Source organism: Bradysia coprophila, chromosome IV (assembly GCF_014529535.1).
Source record: "Bradysia coprophila strain Holo2 chromosome IV, BU_Bcop_v1, whole genome shotgun sequence".
NCBI lineage: Eukaryota > Metazoa > Arthropoda > Insecta > Diptera > Sciaridae > Bradysia > Bradysia coprophila.
In genome coordinates this window covers 11,526,488-11,544,828 of record NC_050738.1, presented here as the reverse complement: position 1 = coordinate 11,544,828, position 18,341 = coordinate 11,526,488, and the positions used below count along the sequence as shown (strand labels likewise).

Below are 18,341 nucleotides of genomic sequence, written 5' to 3'. Positions count from 1 at the left end.
ATGCGAGTGCGAATCTTCAGGAAAAAGGATTCCTTGTGAACTACGAGCGCAAGTACGCTTATTGAGTGCTACAATTCATCCGAACTTTCGAACCTATGAACCGACATTTGACATCGAATTCACACTTACATTGTGATGGAACAATTTTTTATCACTGCCAAATGACTGAGGGTGACTAAAATTAATTCGTAAAAAAAGTTACTCATAAAAAACCGACAACTCAATTGGTCAACCGTTCTAAAAAGAAAATTATTCAGAAAACCGAGGTGTGTGAATAACCATCAGTAAGAATTTATCGTGAATATTATAATTGTATCTAGTCAACCAAACGGTTGGTTGAGCACACGTTAAATAGAGGTCGTTAAAAAAAAATGTTTAATTTTATGTTTCGGAGAATGTAAAGAATTTTTCTCAACAATTTCACTCGCTTAGATTACTCTTACCGTGTGCACATTTTTACATCAAATATGTGCATTGTTGCTTGTGCAGTTTATTTTTTGTTCTCTCTCCACATGTTTTAATTGTTACGTGTTTAGTTTTCATTTATATTTTTGCATCATTTTTATTGTTTGTAATAAATAGACTTGTAATTAACATGATGATGATATCGCAACTAACAGCTCTAATGCATTGATAATGGTTCTCGTTTTTTTTTGTCGGACATACATACATGTTTCTCTAAGGTATAGCGTAGGTAATGTACAGCAAAGAAAAATCGTTTATTACGACGATTGCACAAATGCAACTTATTAACGAGTGAAATTTTCGCTTTGAAAAGAAAAGTGATGATTTAGAAAACGTAAGCTCGAGCAGGTACACATGCTACATTATACTATTACCATTGCGTCAAAGGGTTTAACGTGATGCTATTATTGTACAGGTAATTTAAGTATTCAGTACCTGAGTTCCATTATTTCGGTACCTAATTAGTTGAATCTATTACCGTGTTCCAGCAGCAGGGTCAAGTGAATTATTATAATTAGTATATGTTGCGACAACGACATCTTCCGTTTATCGAAATTGGCAATAACGATAAAGTGAAGTTGTTAAACTGGCAATAACATATTGCAGATGTAGAAGAATGCAATGTCTGTTAATTCACGTATTCAACACACTCGGTAACGTTATATACAGTCGTAATTCTCAAGAACATTCAGATCAATACGAACCAATATTACAACATAAAAAACACGGTTCAACACGTCCTTAACGTATTTGTGGTAAATAAAACATAAAATTGAAGCGACAGAATGGAATGTTTATTGCTATGCTCCACAAAAGACAATGAAGACACCGTTGCCAAAAGAAAGAAGAAAAAAAAATCATTGAACTTCATCGGTCATGTAATTATCATGATGTCAGAATTAAAATTAATCGCTTTCGTTCTCTCCATCTCTCCATCAAACAACACACCAAATTATACGAAGAAAAAAAAAATAATCAAAATGAAATCAATTCAATTTCCTTTCAGCACCATTTTATTATTTCACCAACATTTCCAAAATGCATCATACACGAAAACCCATTAAACCGAGAGATGAGGAAAAAAAAAGTTCATACGAAAGTCATGCACTCAAATAAATAATAATGAAAACTTTGTAATTTCGGAATTAAATTTTCAACAAAATAATTTACACTCCAGCACATACGCGGATGATATTTTAAAAAAAATCGAAAAAGAACAATACTCAATCATAAATCATTGCATTGCATATGCACACATCCACACGATGTTTTTCCCTTATAATTCATTTTTGAAATCAGAAGATAAAATAAAATTTAATAAACAAATTAAATAAATTACCACAATTTTAATAAACAATTCTCCCGGGCCGCATGCATAACAAATTAAACATTTTCAAATCGACCTCAACGGTTATTGACAACCTTTTTTTTCCATCATTCTCGAATTCCAGATCTGTTACGCCATTGCTTTGTATGTATTATAATATTGATGGAAATTGGGTTTTCGGTAATTAAGATGTGATGCAGTCACATGTAATATGTAATCATTTTTTCAGTTCTTAACTCTTCGTTGTTTTTTTTTTTTTCTCGGTTCCGAAAAATGTTCAACTCGTTTCGAATTTGGTGTGTTTTTGACCACTAGCACATATATATAATGCTTCAGCAATATACATGAATTATATACAAAGTACTCATAGTAAATTAAATTTTTCATGTAATTACACATCGGTCCGGAGAATGAGAAAAAAAAAATCTGATGAAAATTATAATTATTTTCAGCTACCGTGCACAAACAACACAAAAAAAAGAATGTGTTGTGTATATAATATACATACACTCTATGTACATAGGTCCCATTCAATGTGTAAGAGCTCCCAGTAAAATCGTTGAAAAATTCTCAATTTGCTTTTTTTTATATATTCATATCCTCCATACTGCAATGCTCCAAAACCTATATACACCCATTCGTAAAATGTAAAAATAAAAAATAAATTAGATTCTCTAATCCAATTTACATATAAAAATTCCATGGTCAGATAAGACGATAAACCAGGCCGGCCATCGGCTACTGTTCAACATTCCAATTTCAAGCCATGTAACATTAAAGAACGAATGCATATAAAATAATATATAACTTGGATCGTTGGTTTTTTTTCCTCTCTTTTCTTTCTTGTGTTCATATAAATATTGTTGGAACAGCACACCATCAGCATAAAAACAAAAAGAAAAAAAATTGTTTTTTATTGAAGGCAGACGAATATTTGTGTAAAATGAAATAAAGAAAATGAAGATAGTGTTGTACAATGTTCCACGTACAATGAGGATGAGGTTTAGTTGCAGATATGTATATTTATATACACATGCGATGGGTTGCTGCCTATAAAAATTCCACCATATGCCCTCAGGTTACTTTATAAATTTGTGCTTTTGTTTTTATTTTATTCAGATTTTTGATGGGTTAAAAAATTCTTTTGCTCAGTTGGAGCGTTGTTATATGTAGGTATATAGACACCACAAGTGTACATAACATAACATAACATAAAACTCGTTATAGTATAGTTATATTTTCATGAAATGAATGTATGCCATATATTTTACGGTGTTGGGTACGATATAAGCCACTGATTATATATATATTTTGTGGCGGGAAGTGTACGTTCCTTGAGAACATAACAATCCCAAATTCTCCAATTTTTCATCAATTATCCATGCTTACAATACCGGAATTTGTGAACTATAATTACAGACTGAAACCAGCAAAGAACAACTTTCAGTGAATTGAAGATCATAAAACTTATTTCTATTATAAATTCATATACCCTGCAGCTACATTTTACATTCCTAATTCCATTCCATTAATTTCACATTCCAGAATATTTAGCATAAATCAGACCACTGTTTTTACAAAAAAAAAAAATAATTTGAAATTCAATTTAAATTTTTCGTTTCGTTTAGCATATATGTATGAAAATATACGGAATAATAACACAGCCATCCGATTAGACGAGATTAACAAAAGACGAGAGTCCTGTTCACATTTAAATGCTGTCGTTTCAACTTATATTTTATTCCAACATAATTTCTGTCCGTCCCTCACGTCAATCGAACTTGCAACATTGTTGCAATTTCTTGTGTATATTTTAACAGCTCTTCTCAATTTCATAAAAATAATAATATAATTCGTAAAGCCCTTGCACGGAAAACAATAAAAAAAAATGTTTAAAAAAAGGCGAACGATGCAAAGAAAAACACCAAACCGTATAAAACGCTATTGAAAAGATAAAGTCGTGCGTGGCATGCATCCACCATTTATTTTCCGAATTCCTTATTTTTAACCAGATGGCCACATTATGAGATTATGTTTTATATTATATTGTGTTGTTGGGGCTCATGTATGTGTACAGTAAAAAAAATATTCTTCTTCTTCTCATTCAAATATGTGATAATTTAATCACTGGATCGATAAAAACGTAAAATTGAGAGCATCGAAGTTCCGAGTTTATACTGAAAACTAGTTGAATTTTGTAAGTGAACTTGGTACTGATTGGAAAGTGTAAAACTTTGAGAAACGGCAAGCGAATCGTAAAGTTTTACCTTACATTGTACAAGAGAACACCAACAGTCCGCCAATTGGGAAATTGAAGTTTTAACAAATTCAACGTAAAATATTGGTCTAAACAAAAAACTGTTCGACTGTCTCCCAAATGCACAGAATTTTTTTTAAATTTTATTAAAATTTATTTTGGTTACAAAAATAGAACCAATTTTGTCAGCCGCCTTTAAAATGTCTGAGAAAATGTCCAGTAAGTTCCAGTATGTTCATAAGTTTTAACGGGATATTATATTCTACCGATAAATTAATTCAAAACTACCGATAAAAAATAATAAATGACCGATCACAGTACCAATAAAAAATAATAAAGTACCGATAGCGAAATTCCCAAGTACCGATAAAAATATTCAAAACTACCGATAACTTTTTACCGATAAAAAGTACTAGAGTACCGATAAACTGGTCGTTTTATCGATAAGTAATAAACTACCGATAGAAAATGATAAATTCTATCGGTAGTTTATTACTTTCCATCGGTAATTCATTATTTTCTATCTGTAGTTTTGAATTAATTTATCGGTCGTTTATTAGTATCCAGTTTTAACTATCAGACTATACAAAGCAAAGGTGGTTAAAGTTCCTGCTTATTTTGTCGTTGTTACCGCTAGCAGATGACCTGGAAAATCTCTAAAAAATTAAATAGCGAGTTTTTAAAAGAATGAAAATCCAATTTTCTACAAAATACAAATATGTTGTGTACGCCATCAGACGAATGAAACCATCATCCGACACAAAAATTTCGAACAAACAATGAAAGGTTACTCATTCGATGTTATGTACCTGAACGTATCTGCAGGTCATTTTTTTATTCAAATCTGGCCAAAACTATACGACTATATAAATACGTCTGTGTATATATGCACTGCACACCGTATTGTATTTCTAAAAAAAAAAATTACAAAAAAGGCAATATCAATATATAAATGAGGAATGTGAAAATATTTTACGGTTTAAATTCCGACTGTTATATTGAAAAATTCCTTACGAATACATTTTTTTAAGCATTAAAAGCTTGGTGATACATTAGCGTGTTTTATATAATATGGTACTGTTGTATGCATACAGAAACAGTTTTTGTCAATTAAAAAAAAAGAATCCGAAAAATCATATGTGTACCACATAAATATATCGTGAATATCTCTACATATTTAAATGCCTTGTTAATGAATCACATTATTCATACCGAAATCAGCTTTTGTAGATTCAGACCTATTCAATTTTATTGTGTACGTTCGCAATTTTTTTGTTGTTGAAATATTTATATATTTTGAAATGTATCGGAAATGAAGCATTTCGGTATGAGTTCAATTCATAAAAATGTAAAGTTGTGCGTTGTGTCAGGCCCCATTAAGCGATTTAGTTATCGGAAATTACGAAAAATTCCGTAGTCCATTTATGAAATTTGTGTGGGAATTATGGAATTTTTGAAGAATAAAATTCCTCGAAATTAAGCTCTATTACGAGCGTCGAGGGGTAAAACACAATTCTGCATTTAGTCCATTTGGTACATTAGTCCATTTGGTACATTTAGTCTGAGAAGTGCGTCACTCCTCGTCCTGGTATGTGTGACCTACAATTATTTTGGTAAAAAGGAAACCATTGACAACCGGTCAAAGCCCAAGTATCAAACTAAATTTCTGAAGACCGCTTACAATCCTATTGTTTTACCAAAGAAACCCTTAGAAACCGAATCCAAATCTCCGTTTCTCTTTTTAAAAACAATTGGCGCGAATATTTTATACACAAAAATGATGAAGGAAAAAAAATCGATTCATTGTTCAATGTTCAATAATTCCGCAACAGAACAAGATTATGATGAAGGGAAAAAAAATCGTGGTAAAGTCAAAGAACACAATGTTGTTTCACCACACATACACATCACCATAATACTCGTACCACAAGTCTTTTCCATTGGATTTTATATATTTTGAAGGCCAGCCACATTCCACGACTCGCATGTGTACACTGAATCAATTGATAATGAAAACAATCGCCGAGCACGTTGTTATTTCCCGCGTTATTAATGGGCTGGGTGTACCACATATAAAATTTGTTTGGAAGGAAAAAAAAAACGCTGGTTATTAGGTTTGGTAGATACTATATATACCTATGTGGTGGATAAAATTTCTTATAGATGTGTATGGTGGTATATATACATATAATATTATTACATTTGTAATTCGGACACGTTTTAATATAACTTGCCTACACCTTAGATACTGGCAAATTCATTCACGTCAAGAAAAATATCAGAGTTTCTTAAGATATTTGGTTGTGCACAATATGGCTGGAAAAAGTTTTGATGTTTTTTTTTCGTCTTCTTATTTATTCAAATACATTGATTTGAAAAATTAATCGTGTGGTAAAGCTAACGCGAATGGCTTGACTCCGAAGAGAAATTGTAGGACTGTAACATATTTACATGCACTGTGAACTATACTAAGAGTGTAAAGTAAAAGAATCGTAATTTTGAAGTGTAATGAACTTATGATACATAGAAAGTTATTGTTTATCCCGGCTTGAAAGTATAGACGTAAGTAAATTTGAAGAATAAAATTTTTTGGTTTATTGTTTTGATAGAAATTCGTCGATAATAGGTGTAATAGTTTTGAGGGAAATTGTTTTCTATGGAAATTCGTTTCAGACTCAGAGACTTTTTTTTTCATTTAATTGGCGATCGTGCTATAAATTTGACTACTGAATTTACGTAGCAAGGGATAGAAAGTTGCAAAGTCGAGTTTTTATGAGAGTTTTGTTGATCCGAGGCGAAGCCGAGGTCGATAGACTAACGACAATATGACTTTCATTTTTATTCCGAGTTATGTAATGCATTTTACATGTATGCTAGAGGCTTCGAAATAGGTGAAATGAATTACGAAAAGTACGGTTTTCGACGTAAGTAACAATTTTTTACTAAATACATGTCAATGAGTCATTGACATTAGCGGTAAACCTCATTTCCCGAGGGCTTAACAAATAAAATAGTTTATGTTTTTTTCAAATTTTGATTTAATCTTATGCGATTATGATTATGCCATGCCTCGGTCTGCAACCCCCTAACTTGGCCAAATAAAAAGTTCCAAACCATTGTTAAAGCTCCAGAGTACATCGCCAACTTTCAATGATAGTTTTCGTTGTCGATAATACCTAACTAGTCGGCACAATTTTATTTATAAATGTTTCACGAATTTAAATCAGACTCATATTTTCGACATACATTCAACGACAGCTTAGAATTATTTACTTTTCCTGAATCTTCAACTTTACCATTTTGGCTCAAAAAAAGGTTTTTACTTTGCAGTCGGATAAGACTATTTATTTGAAATACCAAAAATAAAAGACAACAATGCGAAGAAAGTGACGAACCGAATGTAAGCAGTATCACACCCGAGGTTGTATTTGGATATTTCATTTGTTAACAACAGTTGCGATAAAAATAACAATGATGAACTATACCGCCATATATAGTAAGACGTATGTTACAACAAATGAAGTAAAAGATTGTGTTGAGAATTGTTTAAATCAAACTAAGTAACAGATCAAATAATGATATATTGTCGATAAGCTTTCCGTATGTAAGAGATTATAGAGATTGTAAACCTGTGACAAAAGCTTCAGATTCTCGGTCAAATTGCTGATTTTTTTTGTAATCGAATAGGTTCAATCTTTGTGTATCATTTTTATATATTCGATATGTGTTGGGTACATAATATACTAAAGAGGTTTCCAGTTTTTAACTCTTTCTTTTCTGTTATTTTTCTTCATATTAAATTTTGAACGTGTTTTATATACAAGCCAAAAGCGTAGCAGCCAACAGTAGCAAGAGGACAAACAATGTCATAAATTTGTCAGGCTATAATTGCTGTGCCAGGTTTTATCTTCTTCGCTTTTTAATATGCATGTATGTATACAATACGGTTTTTTTTCGATTATTTAAATGGATAAAAAATTGGTTTTCTGGCAATGTGGAAAGTTGATATTATGGGCTTGAGAATATATAGCGCTTTCAGTAGAGATACATATATAATACACCTTGATGTACGAAACGCATATTATATTTTATTGCTTGGAGTTTTGAATTTTGTGCTGTGTGTTAATGTGAATTCCAATTATATGAAACGAAAAAATATTGGCTGTTTTTCTGAAAAAAAGAGAAGAAAAAATGCTTTGAAAATTTAAGGTTTGTAATAAATTTGAATGAATGGATGCATTTCAGGCTGAAATGTTTATTGATTCGAGGTGATAATTTATCTCGGAGAGAATCGTGATGCAGTTTTTTTGCTTTTATATATTTTTTGCAGAAAAATTCTTTGGCAGGAAAGTGAGTCGAGTTTTATGTTGGGAAATGATGATCCGTATACAATGATCGTTGGAACGTTGGAAAACAGTTTATTTATACCGTTTCTAGAACATAAACTTGTCAGACCATTATCTTGAATACTTATGTAGTGTATTCTCAGTTCCTTATGAAGATCGTCTAAAATTTGTCGTACATTTGCTTCGGACTGGTAGAAATCGAGTCAACAAATCTATTACAAAATCTATTACTTCATTACTTTTTATCACACAATTTGCTATTATAATGAACATTGGCCAGAGCCAATCGTTTAATTTGTTAGTCGTTGTCGATACCAAATGACTATCCGTTTCGAAAAGAGTTTTTTACTGCCGTACTGTCACATTTCTTTTGTTTTTCTATTGAAATTAACTCTGAGCCTATATATTATATTGTAACTTAGCACGTCAGTATGAGCTGAAATTTTACTAATAGTGGCGACTAGTAATGCAGACGCATTTATAATAGAAATACGCGCAAATAAACGCCGCCACAAAGACAACTAACATCCTATACTTCAGCTGACATTAAACTATGATCGGTGTGACTTTTCTGGAATCGAATAAAAAACCAACTGTTTCTTCAAAATGATTAATAAAAATTCCGCGAACCCTGCCTTTTTTCTCCGACTTGACAATCGAGAACGTTTTTGTGTTTTCATAATAAAAAAAATGTTCGGAATTCGAAAATGTCGTGAGATTTTTTAGATATTTGCTGTAATTGATTCTTAAGACGGAAAAATGCTGTTATCGAATATTTCTTGGCAAAGTCAAGAGGTTGAATTGTTGTTTATGTTTACTTTTTCTGAAATAGGAATTTAATTATCGGATTTGAATATGCTTATAGTCAGTTGGCGCGAACATGAAATTTAAATTAACTTTTGAAAATTAATGTTAACCATCGTTAGAGAACATAAATAATGGACATAAATTACTGTAGCAAATGATTTGTCGGTTGGACTTCCGTTTCGTGGATCTAAACGAACCTTCTGGAAACGGCTAGTCATATGGAATCGATAATCCATCTTTAATACATCTTTAATACCATCAAGTATGAACTGCATAGAATTCATTTTTGGATGATTTTTGTATGGCCAGTAGAAAATGTACTAGATTGCTTACAGTACATTTCTGGAATTCCAGTAGAATGTTAAATAAATGAATGAAGTAGTAGATTGTGTATCAAACACTAGAAGATGCACAAATGAAGTAACTGATTTTGTTGTGATATGCTTGTCGTTTCTAAAAGGCTATTCAGATAACTTCCCACTTTTGTCTACAGTTTATTATACCGGAAATCACTTTAATATGTCTTACATAACAAATTTTTACGAAAGATTTTTTTTTGACGCTTTCAAATGTGTGAACATTCTTCCACATTTTTCTTCTATTTGTTCTAATTTAAAAACGAAACAAAATATTTTTCCATCACATAGCTGAAATGTGCAGTCACGCCGAGTCGCATAACTTCTATATATATATATATTCACGACCGCTTTTTGTATCATTAAAATAATATTTGCGTAAGAGCGTAATGACTTGTTGTTTTCAAGATTAGGTTGTCACAAAAATTGATTCAAACCAAGGTTATACATTAGATTTGAATGTAAATAATACGTACGAAAAATACAACTTCTACATACGAAAATATAAATTAAAATATTTGTCAATAATACAAATTAAAAAAAAAAATCATTTTGTTTCAGTCGACCATTCGAATTTTTCGAATAAATTAATTTGAAAAAAAAAAGAATTTTTAGTTGACAAAAAAGAAACAAATTGGAACTAGGATTTAGCTTAAAGGTTTGAAAGTAATTAGCCTAACCATTGTGGTGATGTATATTACATCCACATAAACTTATACCTACAGATATAAACGTTAAATACGTAGAACAAAAGTTTATATTGATTTTACCGCAAATTTTGTTGTTGGAAAAATATATATATATATATCGAAATATCACGCAATGCAAGGTTTGTTAATATTTGCTATATGCGGAGTTTATTGATTATTATTATTTGAAGTATGCATTCCTTTGATAATTGGAATTTATGTTTAAAGTACACACATTGTACCAAACCAGCGTGCAAACGGCAAATAACATTATGTATGTATATATAAACGAATAAACGTCTTAGCTTGTCATTTAAATATTATTATTTTTAATTGTGCTATGAATAATGCATATATTCATAATCTTGTTATTGATGTAATAATATTCCAAAGGTAATGATATATTCAATGGCGCCGGGTGATCTCATTATTTTAAATAAATCGTTTAAATAGATTTATTATGAATATAACAGCATATACCATTGTTCCTGGCAGTCAGGCAACATGGCTTAATGGGGGGAAAAGCGGGGCGTAATGGAAAGTTGGAACGTTTCTGTGTTGTACTTCGGAAATTGAATTATTATTGATTCCAATACATCGACAAAAGTTAATTACGCAACATCCAACTTTCGCAGACCCTGTGAGCGAATATATCCACAATAAATTCACAAAATTTAGTACTTCTTTTGATCTGCGTACTTGCAACAAATTGACTCAAAATCTTTTACTTCATTTGTTTTAACAAAAAATATGCCATAAAAAACGACACTAGACACAGCTTACCGATCTTACTGTTGTTGTATTTATCGCTAACAGATGAAATTAATAGCCGGATGCATAGCTTGTATGTTTGGCCATCTTTATATTCATATTTATACGTCCTCTTCTGTAGGCGCATTAAATTTTTCTAATGCTTTATGCACCAATGCTTCTAAATTTATACCACTAAAAAAGATTTGTTTTAACTGTGTAGCTCGTGGTGTAGCATACTTACAATGTTCGTTTATTTAATGCATTATGCATATTTCAAACCCCAGGCTAAGAACACACATAACACACATTGATTTGAGATATTATAAATCCAGTGACGTTTTTCAATTTGAAGCACCAAGTTTATCAAGAAGGATATATTGAAATTGGGTGGTAAAAGATTGCAGTTGTTCTGGCTGCCTGTTTAATTATTTTTTGTTCCACAGAATTCCATTCAGTTATTCGGCTCTAAGTTCAATTCGACCAAGAAATATTTTTTATGGTCTATGCCGTCATACCCAGACTGAACAAAGACGAATATATTGAATAAAGTGACAATGACTGAGTGGCAAAAAGGATGGAATCACAAAAAGAATAAATTTTAGAACTGAAGCAGCTTCCAGCATTTTTCTGTTGTCTTTTTTTTTGATATATCGAATTCAAAAATGTAAAATTCTTTATATGCTATCGAGTAAAAAAGGGAAGCTGAGAGCTATTTATCGTAACATCTACATAAACACAATAATTTAAAACATAACAACAAATTATACTGAAAAAAAGCGAAGGATTGAGGAATTTCGTTTTTTTTTTTCACCGCCTCAACAACCTGAGGCAAGGATTTAATCACATTTTGACCATCTGTTTTATATTTTGAAATACAGCCACAAAAAAGAAGCTTTTATTGTATATATACGATGATCACCGCGAACAAATTATAAATTGATGATGGAGCTTCTGATTTCTGAGAAGGAACGTTTTTGAATAAATAAAATGTGAAGTAGTTCGAAAATTTCGCATTTTACCGTTGAGACTGGCTATATTCTACATAATACTGCTGGCGTTGATTCGTATATTACACGCAATAAAATACGCTAGCATTTAATTTATTGAGTTGTCAAAACAACGTTTTACGAATAATCTAGAATTTCTTTAATTAAAATTGTAAAATAGTCAAGCACCGACGACTAAATACCGGAATTTCAATAAAAATTCCGCGGTAGATTAAAATTCTATTTTATCTTAATGTGTTCTGATGTACTCAACGGGATGATAATACCACATCCATTTATTTGAAGAAAGAAAAAAAACTTGCAAGCACACCATTCGATTAACTTAATTATGTTAATCTCTAACATTACTAATTCAAAACCATTCAGTTAAATTATCTTCTTTTGTCGTCTTTTATCGGTGGAAAAGTTTAAACGGACACATAGACCCATGTGTATAATAATAAATTGATTCTCTCTCGTTCTGAATTAAAGAGTAAAATAATAAGAAGAAAAAAAAACTTCAAAGAATTATCATTAAATCCACCTGCGCAAGCTTCACATATTTTAAATTTATTCTGTATAAGTCTACATTACATAAAATAATGGCTGGGTTACATATATTATGTGTACATCATATGAATGTATAAATACAGTCCATTTTATATATAATAACATTGTGCTGGATCACAGTGAGTACTCTATAAATTAGAATGCATTTAATATATATATGTGTATAAACACCAATGAATGATCGACACACTCTATACTCCACTCCATACACAGTTTTAATTTGTTTTCGATTTAATTTCTCATATTTTCTTATTTTGTATTTAACATAACGAAAATTATTTTCCTTTTTTTTTACTCTTCTCTCGTTTAAATCTTTCAGGTTTAATAAATGTTGCTGGAATTTTAAGTAGAAAATATTTTGTTGCTACAAACCAAATTATATTAGACTTAGTGCCTCGGTGTGCTTTCGTCTGATATGTAAATGGAAAGTAGATTCTTTTTTATTGCTTTTCAATTAGCTTATAGCTACTGTTGAAAAGACGTGTTACGTTAGTTGGTGACTTATTCTATAAAACAACGTACGGTCAAGTCAAATTATGTTTTTTTTTATGTCTAAATTATTTATAATGACAATAGCACAATCCGTTTATTTGTATAAATTTCTTTCCACAGCTCCGGTACGGTACATATAGTCAATCAAAAAAAAAAAAACCAACAACAATTTCTATTGAATCAATTAGTCTTGACCATAGAAACTGTTGCTTCTGTATTGAATAAGAATTTACAATTGCTATTTGCATCATTGTGTAATTTGTCGCACAAATGGAAACTGATAAAAAAGAAAAACCTTTGTAGCACAAACAATTTTTTTGTTGTTTCTATTTTGAAAAAGTGCATGAAAAGCAAGCAGATTTTATGATGTATATAGCTACCGAATGCAAAAAAACAATTATTGTTGTTCATTCTTTGCGAACAATTAAGAAAAACCTTGTCAGAGTTCAGTGGAACACCATACAACATTATTATACGTAATATTGAAGCACATTGTATTATCTTAATCTTATTCTCATTAATTTTTAATATTTTTATTCTTAGAACCTGTGTAAATGCTAGAGGTGTATTTACAAAGAAATATAGCATACGTTTAAACGTATGGGAAAAAGTTAAATAACATGTCCAAATGGAACACTAAAGCATAAAAGCATAAAATGTCCATTATTGTATTCTAAAATTGCCATTTTCTCTTTATTGCAGGAAATGTTTCAAGCAAGTTTCTGCAGCTGGAGCTAGGATGCAGCATGCGAGCTTTTTGTACCGTAAGCGCACCCTTGGAGGTTTGCGCACCACCATCGAGACCGTTGCTACCGGGAGCACGATTTCTAGCATTGAGGTAAGTGTTTCCTTTGAAATTTTTTGAGCCGATAGAAATGGACGTTTCTCACCCCAAAAAAAAATTAATTAAATTTCAGATTATTAGGAATACCACAGCCTCGCACTCTTTACTTCCTGGTCGAAGCAAAAAGTCGCGTTCGAGAGGTGTATACTCAAACATGTCTTCATTTTGCCAAACAGGGAATGTTGGACACCGAATTGTTCGGTCTAGCAGTGTTAATAGGTACGTTAACAAAGAAAATTGATTTAATGTTCTCTGGAACCGAGATACTTTAGTTAAGTAACTGAAAAGTTATACCTTAAGATGGTTCCATAACACTGCTTGTCGGGTACGAAATAGGATCATAAAACACTTTGCTGATTCTTATTATTACAACTATTTGCGCTTAAAATATGTTGAGTTGCACTCTTCAAAATTTTTAAAGAGGAAGACTGTGTGATACCGAATAATTTCGAGTATTAAACTGGACCTGTGGAAATGTTAGGTTTTTGTCTAAGTACATTATATCGATTGGAAAAAAGTGCTTGGCTTTGGCTTTCGCGGTATTCTACTCTAAAATACATGTTAAACAAACGAAGTAATAGATGTTGTTTCAATCTGACGAAAATACTTCGATCAAGAGAAAGAGCAGTATCGATAAAACTATTCGGGACATGGTAACTAACCGTCCGTGAAAAATAAATCATTCCCAAAAAATCACGCAAACCGGAATTCGTCGAAACGACGCATTAATTCAAAATATTTCAGTTGAACAACAACAAAAAATTTCAATAAATTCCATTTTTGTGGTAAATATACCTTTATTGGTGACATTATAATCAACACTTTAAAACGATGGAAAAAAATATAATCATAATCATAAAGTCATTCCGGTACAAGTATACCATTCTCATTTTTGATTTCAATAAAAACTTACTTAAAATTACTCAAATAAAAACCTCCACACAGAACAAGTCATTAATCTTGCCAGTCTGTTGATAAATTAAAATTCCTCAACAGAAAATCAATCAAAATTTGTTCTGCCTCACATACAATGCATATATATACGTTTTATACATACCTGCATAGCACACAGTTCTTACAGATCGGTTTTTTTTTCTTCTCTCCACTGAGTCCACTCTCTATTATAAAATGCCTTTTTAATACAACATCACTGTGAACATCATTATGTTATTTCTACCTTTTTTTTTCTCGAAAGATATTTATTTTTTAAAGTCCTCACGAAGCACACAAGAGGTAGAACTTATCATCGGTTTTTTTTTCTCGTCTCTGTACTCACGGGCATAACAGATTGAAAATTCCCAAATCAAAACAGACAAACCTAAATGTGGTTACTATTATTTGTACATAAGATTATCTTGCATTTTGATATAAATTTCATGAAGCGATGGAATTACACGAAGAAAATAATAAAAGTAACATTTCAACTTTTGAAGACGAATGAGTAAAATTAATGCATAATAACAGTCCATTCCGTCAGGAAATTCAATGCTGAAAAATTGATTTGGATTTGTCCGTTTTAAATAGGAGTTGTACATAAACTATGACTTAGATGTGGTAGATACGTCTTGTATAGAGACCTCGAGGCTGTGTCTAATAAGGGCACAGTTTGCAACCCATACATACACCGATAAAAAAAATGTTTTACGACATTTTTGAGCGTAACAAGGGTAGAACTAGTTCAGCCGTCAGACATTGTAAAATCCAAATTGGTGCCAAAATGATACCATGGCAACCGAATGATGAATGCTATTTAAAGACAATAATCTAACTGAAAGGGCTGTCGTTCAGGGCAAGTTGAAAACTCAAAAATTTGATTCGCATGCCAATTGTGACCGTAGATATGGGTAGGACCGGAACAACGAAACACAAAAACAATGAAACAATAAATCCTTACCGGAAGTTCGTTTTCATGTCCTGTGTTAAAATATAATTCACCTTTCCCAGGAGTACATTTAATTTAAGATTTCTTACAACGAGGTCTCCAATAATAAAATTGAGATCTTGGTGTAATACGTATTGAGCAAATTCTATTTTAAACCTTTTAGATAAGACGGACAACGAACGATTGCAAGGCAAAGTCATTTCATTTATGAAAATATTATTTTTTAAAATCAAAATAAAAGTTTGTTTCTACCAGTTTCGTTATAAATTTGAATGTAAATCTTCAAAAAAAAGTCGCTTGTCATCTGAACGAAATGTAATGAACGTACCGGTGCTCGTACCGGTGTCTGAAGGTACTGTACGTATAAGCAGCAGCATTTAACTAGATACTATTCGAATTTTAATATTTAACATGAACAAATAATTTTCTTTTCTTACTTTTTTTTAATTAAATCTTGAGTTGTTTACTTTATTATTCATTCCGAATATAATTACGGTGTTGTATAATCAAAATGTATGAGAGTACCAAAGACTATATTTATTTAAATTAAATCTATTCTTCGAAACCGACTCAAGAAACGAATGTTCAAGACTTTTATATTCAATGTTTTAACAAATATACAAAAAAAAATTTATATGTACATTCGTTGTGGTAAGTCGTCTTCTCTTCTTCCTCCTCCTCTTCTTCTTCTTATTCTTCGTCGTATTCCGTTGCCTTTTTCTTCTTTTTCAATTCAACACACAAGAATGGATTGAAGACGTAAGACGCGTGTTTAGTAATTCAGGTAGCTGATATAACTCTTAAGAATTTTGGGTGAGCGTTGGGAATGAGGCTGAACGACATACCATGGTTATATGTATGAGAGTACATAAACGTCTCTATGTAAAGCCTTTTTTATAGAAATGAAAAAAAAAAAAAACACAACACACACCTTATGTATACATGGTCATATAGAAAGAGAGTGTGCACGATGCAAGTATTTGAAGTGGTTTGTTGTGATATGAACTCTTTAAAAGGTTTAAATGTACCATACCTATGAGTTTCAAATATGTATGTAATGAACTTAAGATTATACAGTCAGTGATACGAAAAGGAATTTTTATATTTTATAAACAGAGTCGCTTCGATTTTTGAATTTTTTATATTTTCCAATTAATATAAAAAAAAATGGTTTCAGTATTGGTTGTTTATAGTTTTGGGGGATAGCTTTCTCAGTTTCGGTATGCTTTTTATACAAAATGCGTCGATATAACGTTACGAGAGGTAGTACGTTACTCATGGCCGTATTGCTTTGGTTCAAAGTTTAGCTATTTATTTCCTTGCCATGTAGCTCTAGGTTTTATTTTAGGACAGGCTCATCTCCCCAAGGACTTTCTTTAAAGAAAAATGTAAGTTTTGTTTCAAACACAAGCACAATTATAGCGTTTCAAAGGCACTGCAATGTAGTTAAGGCGCTATGAAAACAGAATATTTTGAACAATTTTATATAAGTAGTGCAACACGTACACTTGCAAAAAAATTAGTCATAAGGATCATTTAAAGAGTAAGAAGCACTAATCTTATCGGTTCAAAGGGTCTTTGAACCTTCCGCCACTATTTCTGGAGCCCGAAGTAGCATGATTGTCCAATAGTATTCTATCCAGATATATCAGTGTTACTGAATGTTAGTTAAGGGGAAGAAATGTAGGCCTGTAGAATCGAAAATTTCTGCTATACTAAAATTTGTGATGTTTTATATATAGTGGACTTTCAGTCCTTTCAGATCTTTGTAGATGCGTAATCTTAATAAATAATCTTAATAAAGTTAAATGATCAAAACGAAGCGAGACCCTAGACCAATTAACCTGTCACATAGGGCTATTCAATCTGGTATCGATAACGATGACAAAAACAATAACAGGGTCTGGGAAATATGGTCCTTTAAATAGTTACAAATTGAAGTACAAGATTTGAGATCCACCGATCAAAATATTTTGATCGATGGAAGTAATAGACCAGGGAGAAATGATTAATATAAATTTTTAAGGATTGCCTGTTTGAGTTTTTAGATGTTTTTTTTTGATTTTTTGCATTTTTCTTTGGTTGGACAGCGAATTTTAATCGATTTTGAAGATTTTCTGACGATTTTCAGGTTTATTCACCTCTCGGTTTCAACTCATTTCCAGATCTAGTTTTCAGAATTGAAATTCCTACCAAATCCGAAAAACAAATGATCAAAGAATTTTAAAAAAACCTTCACATTGAACTTATAAAAAACCGGAAATCTAAACCACAATTTATGTGATCCTTCCACAAATCGAAATCATTATTTTAGCCAATTAAATCGATTCTCTGGCAAACCATCTCCTCCACTTCATTGTAAATAATTCTGTCTCGAATTTCAAAAACTATCAAGCGCACATTAAGAACATTTTATTTATGCGATGAATTATAATGCGATATATAAACTGTCATAGAAACCAGCGCAATCATACCCGGCAAATGATCAATACATAATTAAGTATGAAGTTGAAAGATAATTTATTTACTTTGTGAACTGAAAGAATCTCGTTAATTGGCACAAATTG

At 31.3% G+C, this 18,341-nt stretch overlaps 1 protein-coding gene across 1 annotated transcript in view; it reads left to right on the top strand.

Moving 5' to 3' along the window:
• Positions 1-18,341, top strand: part of LOC119066248 (protein expanded) — a 37,117-nt gene that overhangs the window by 14,125 nt on the left and 4,651 nt on the right. The window contains exons 2-3 of the mRNA XM_037168572.1: positions 13,751-13,886; positions 13,966-14,111. Coding sequence (XP_037024467.1) covers positions 13,795-13,886; positions 13,966-14,111 — 238 coding nt within the window. The 5' untranslated portion in view covers positions 13,751-13,794. The remainder of the gene's footprint in view (positions 1-13,750; positions 13,887-13,965; positions 14,112-18,341) is intronic.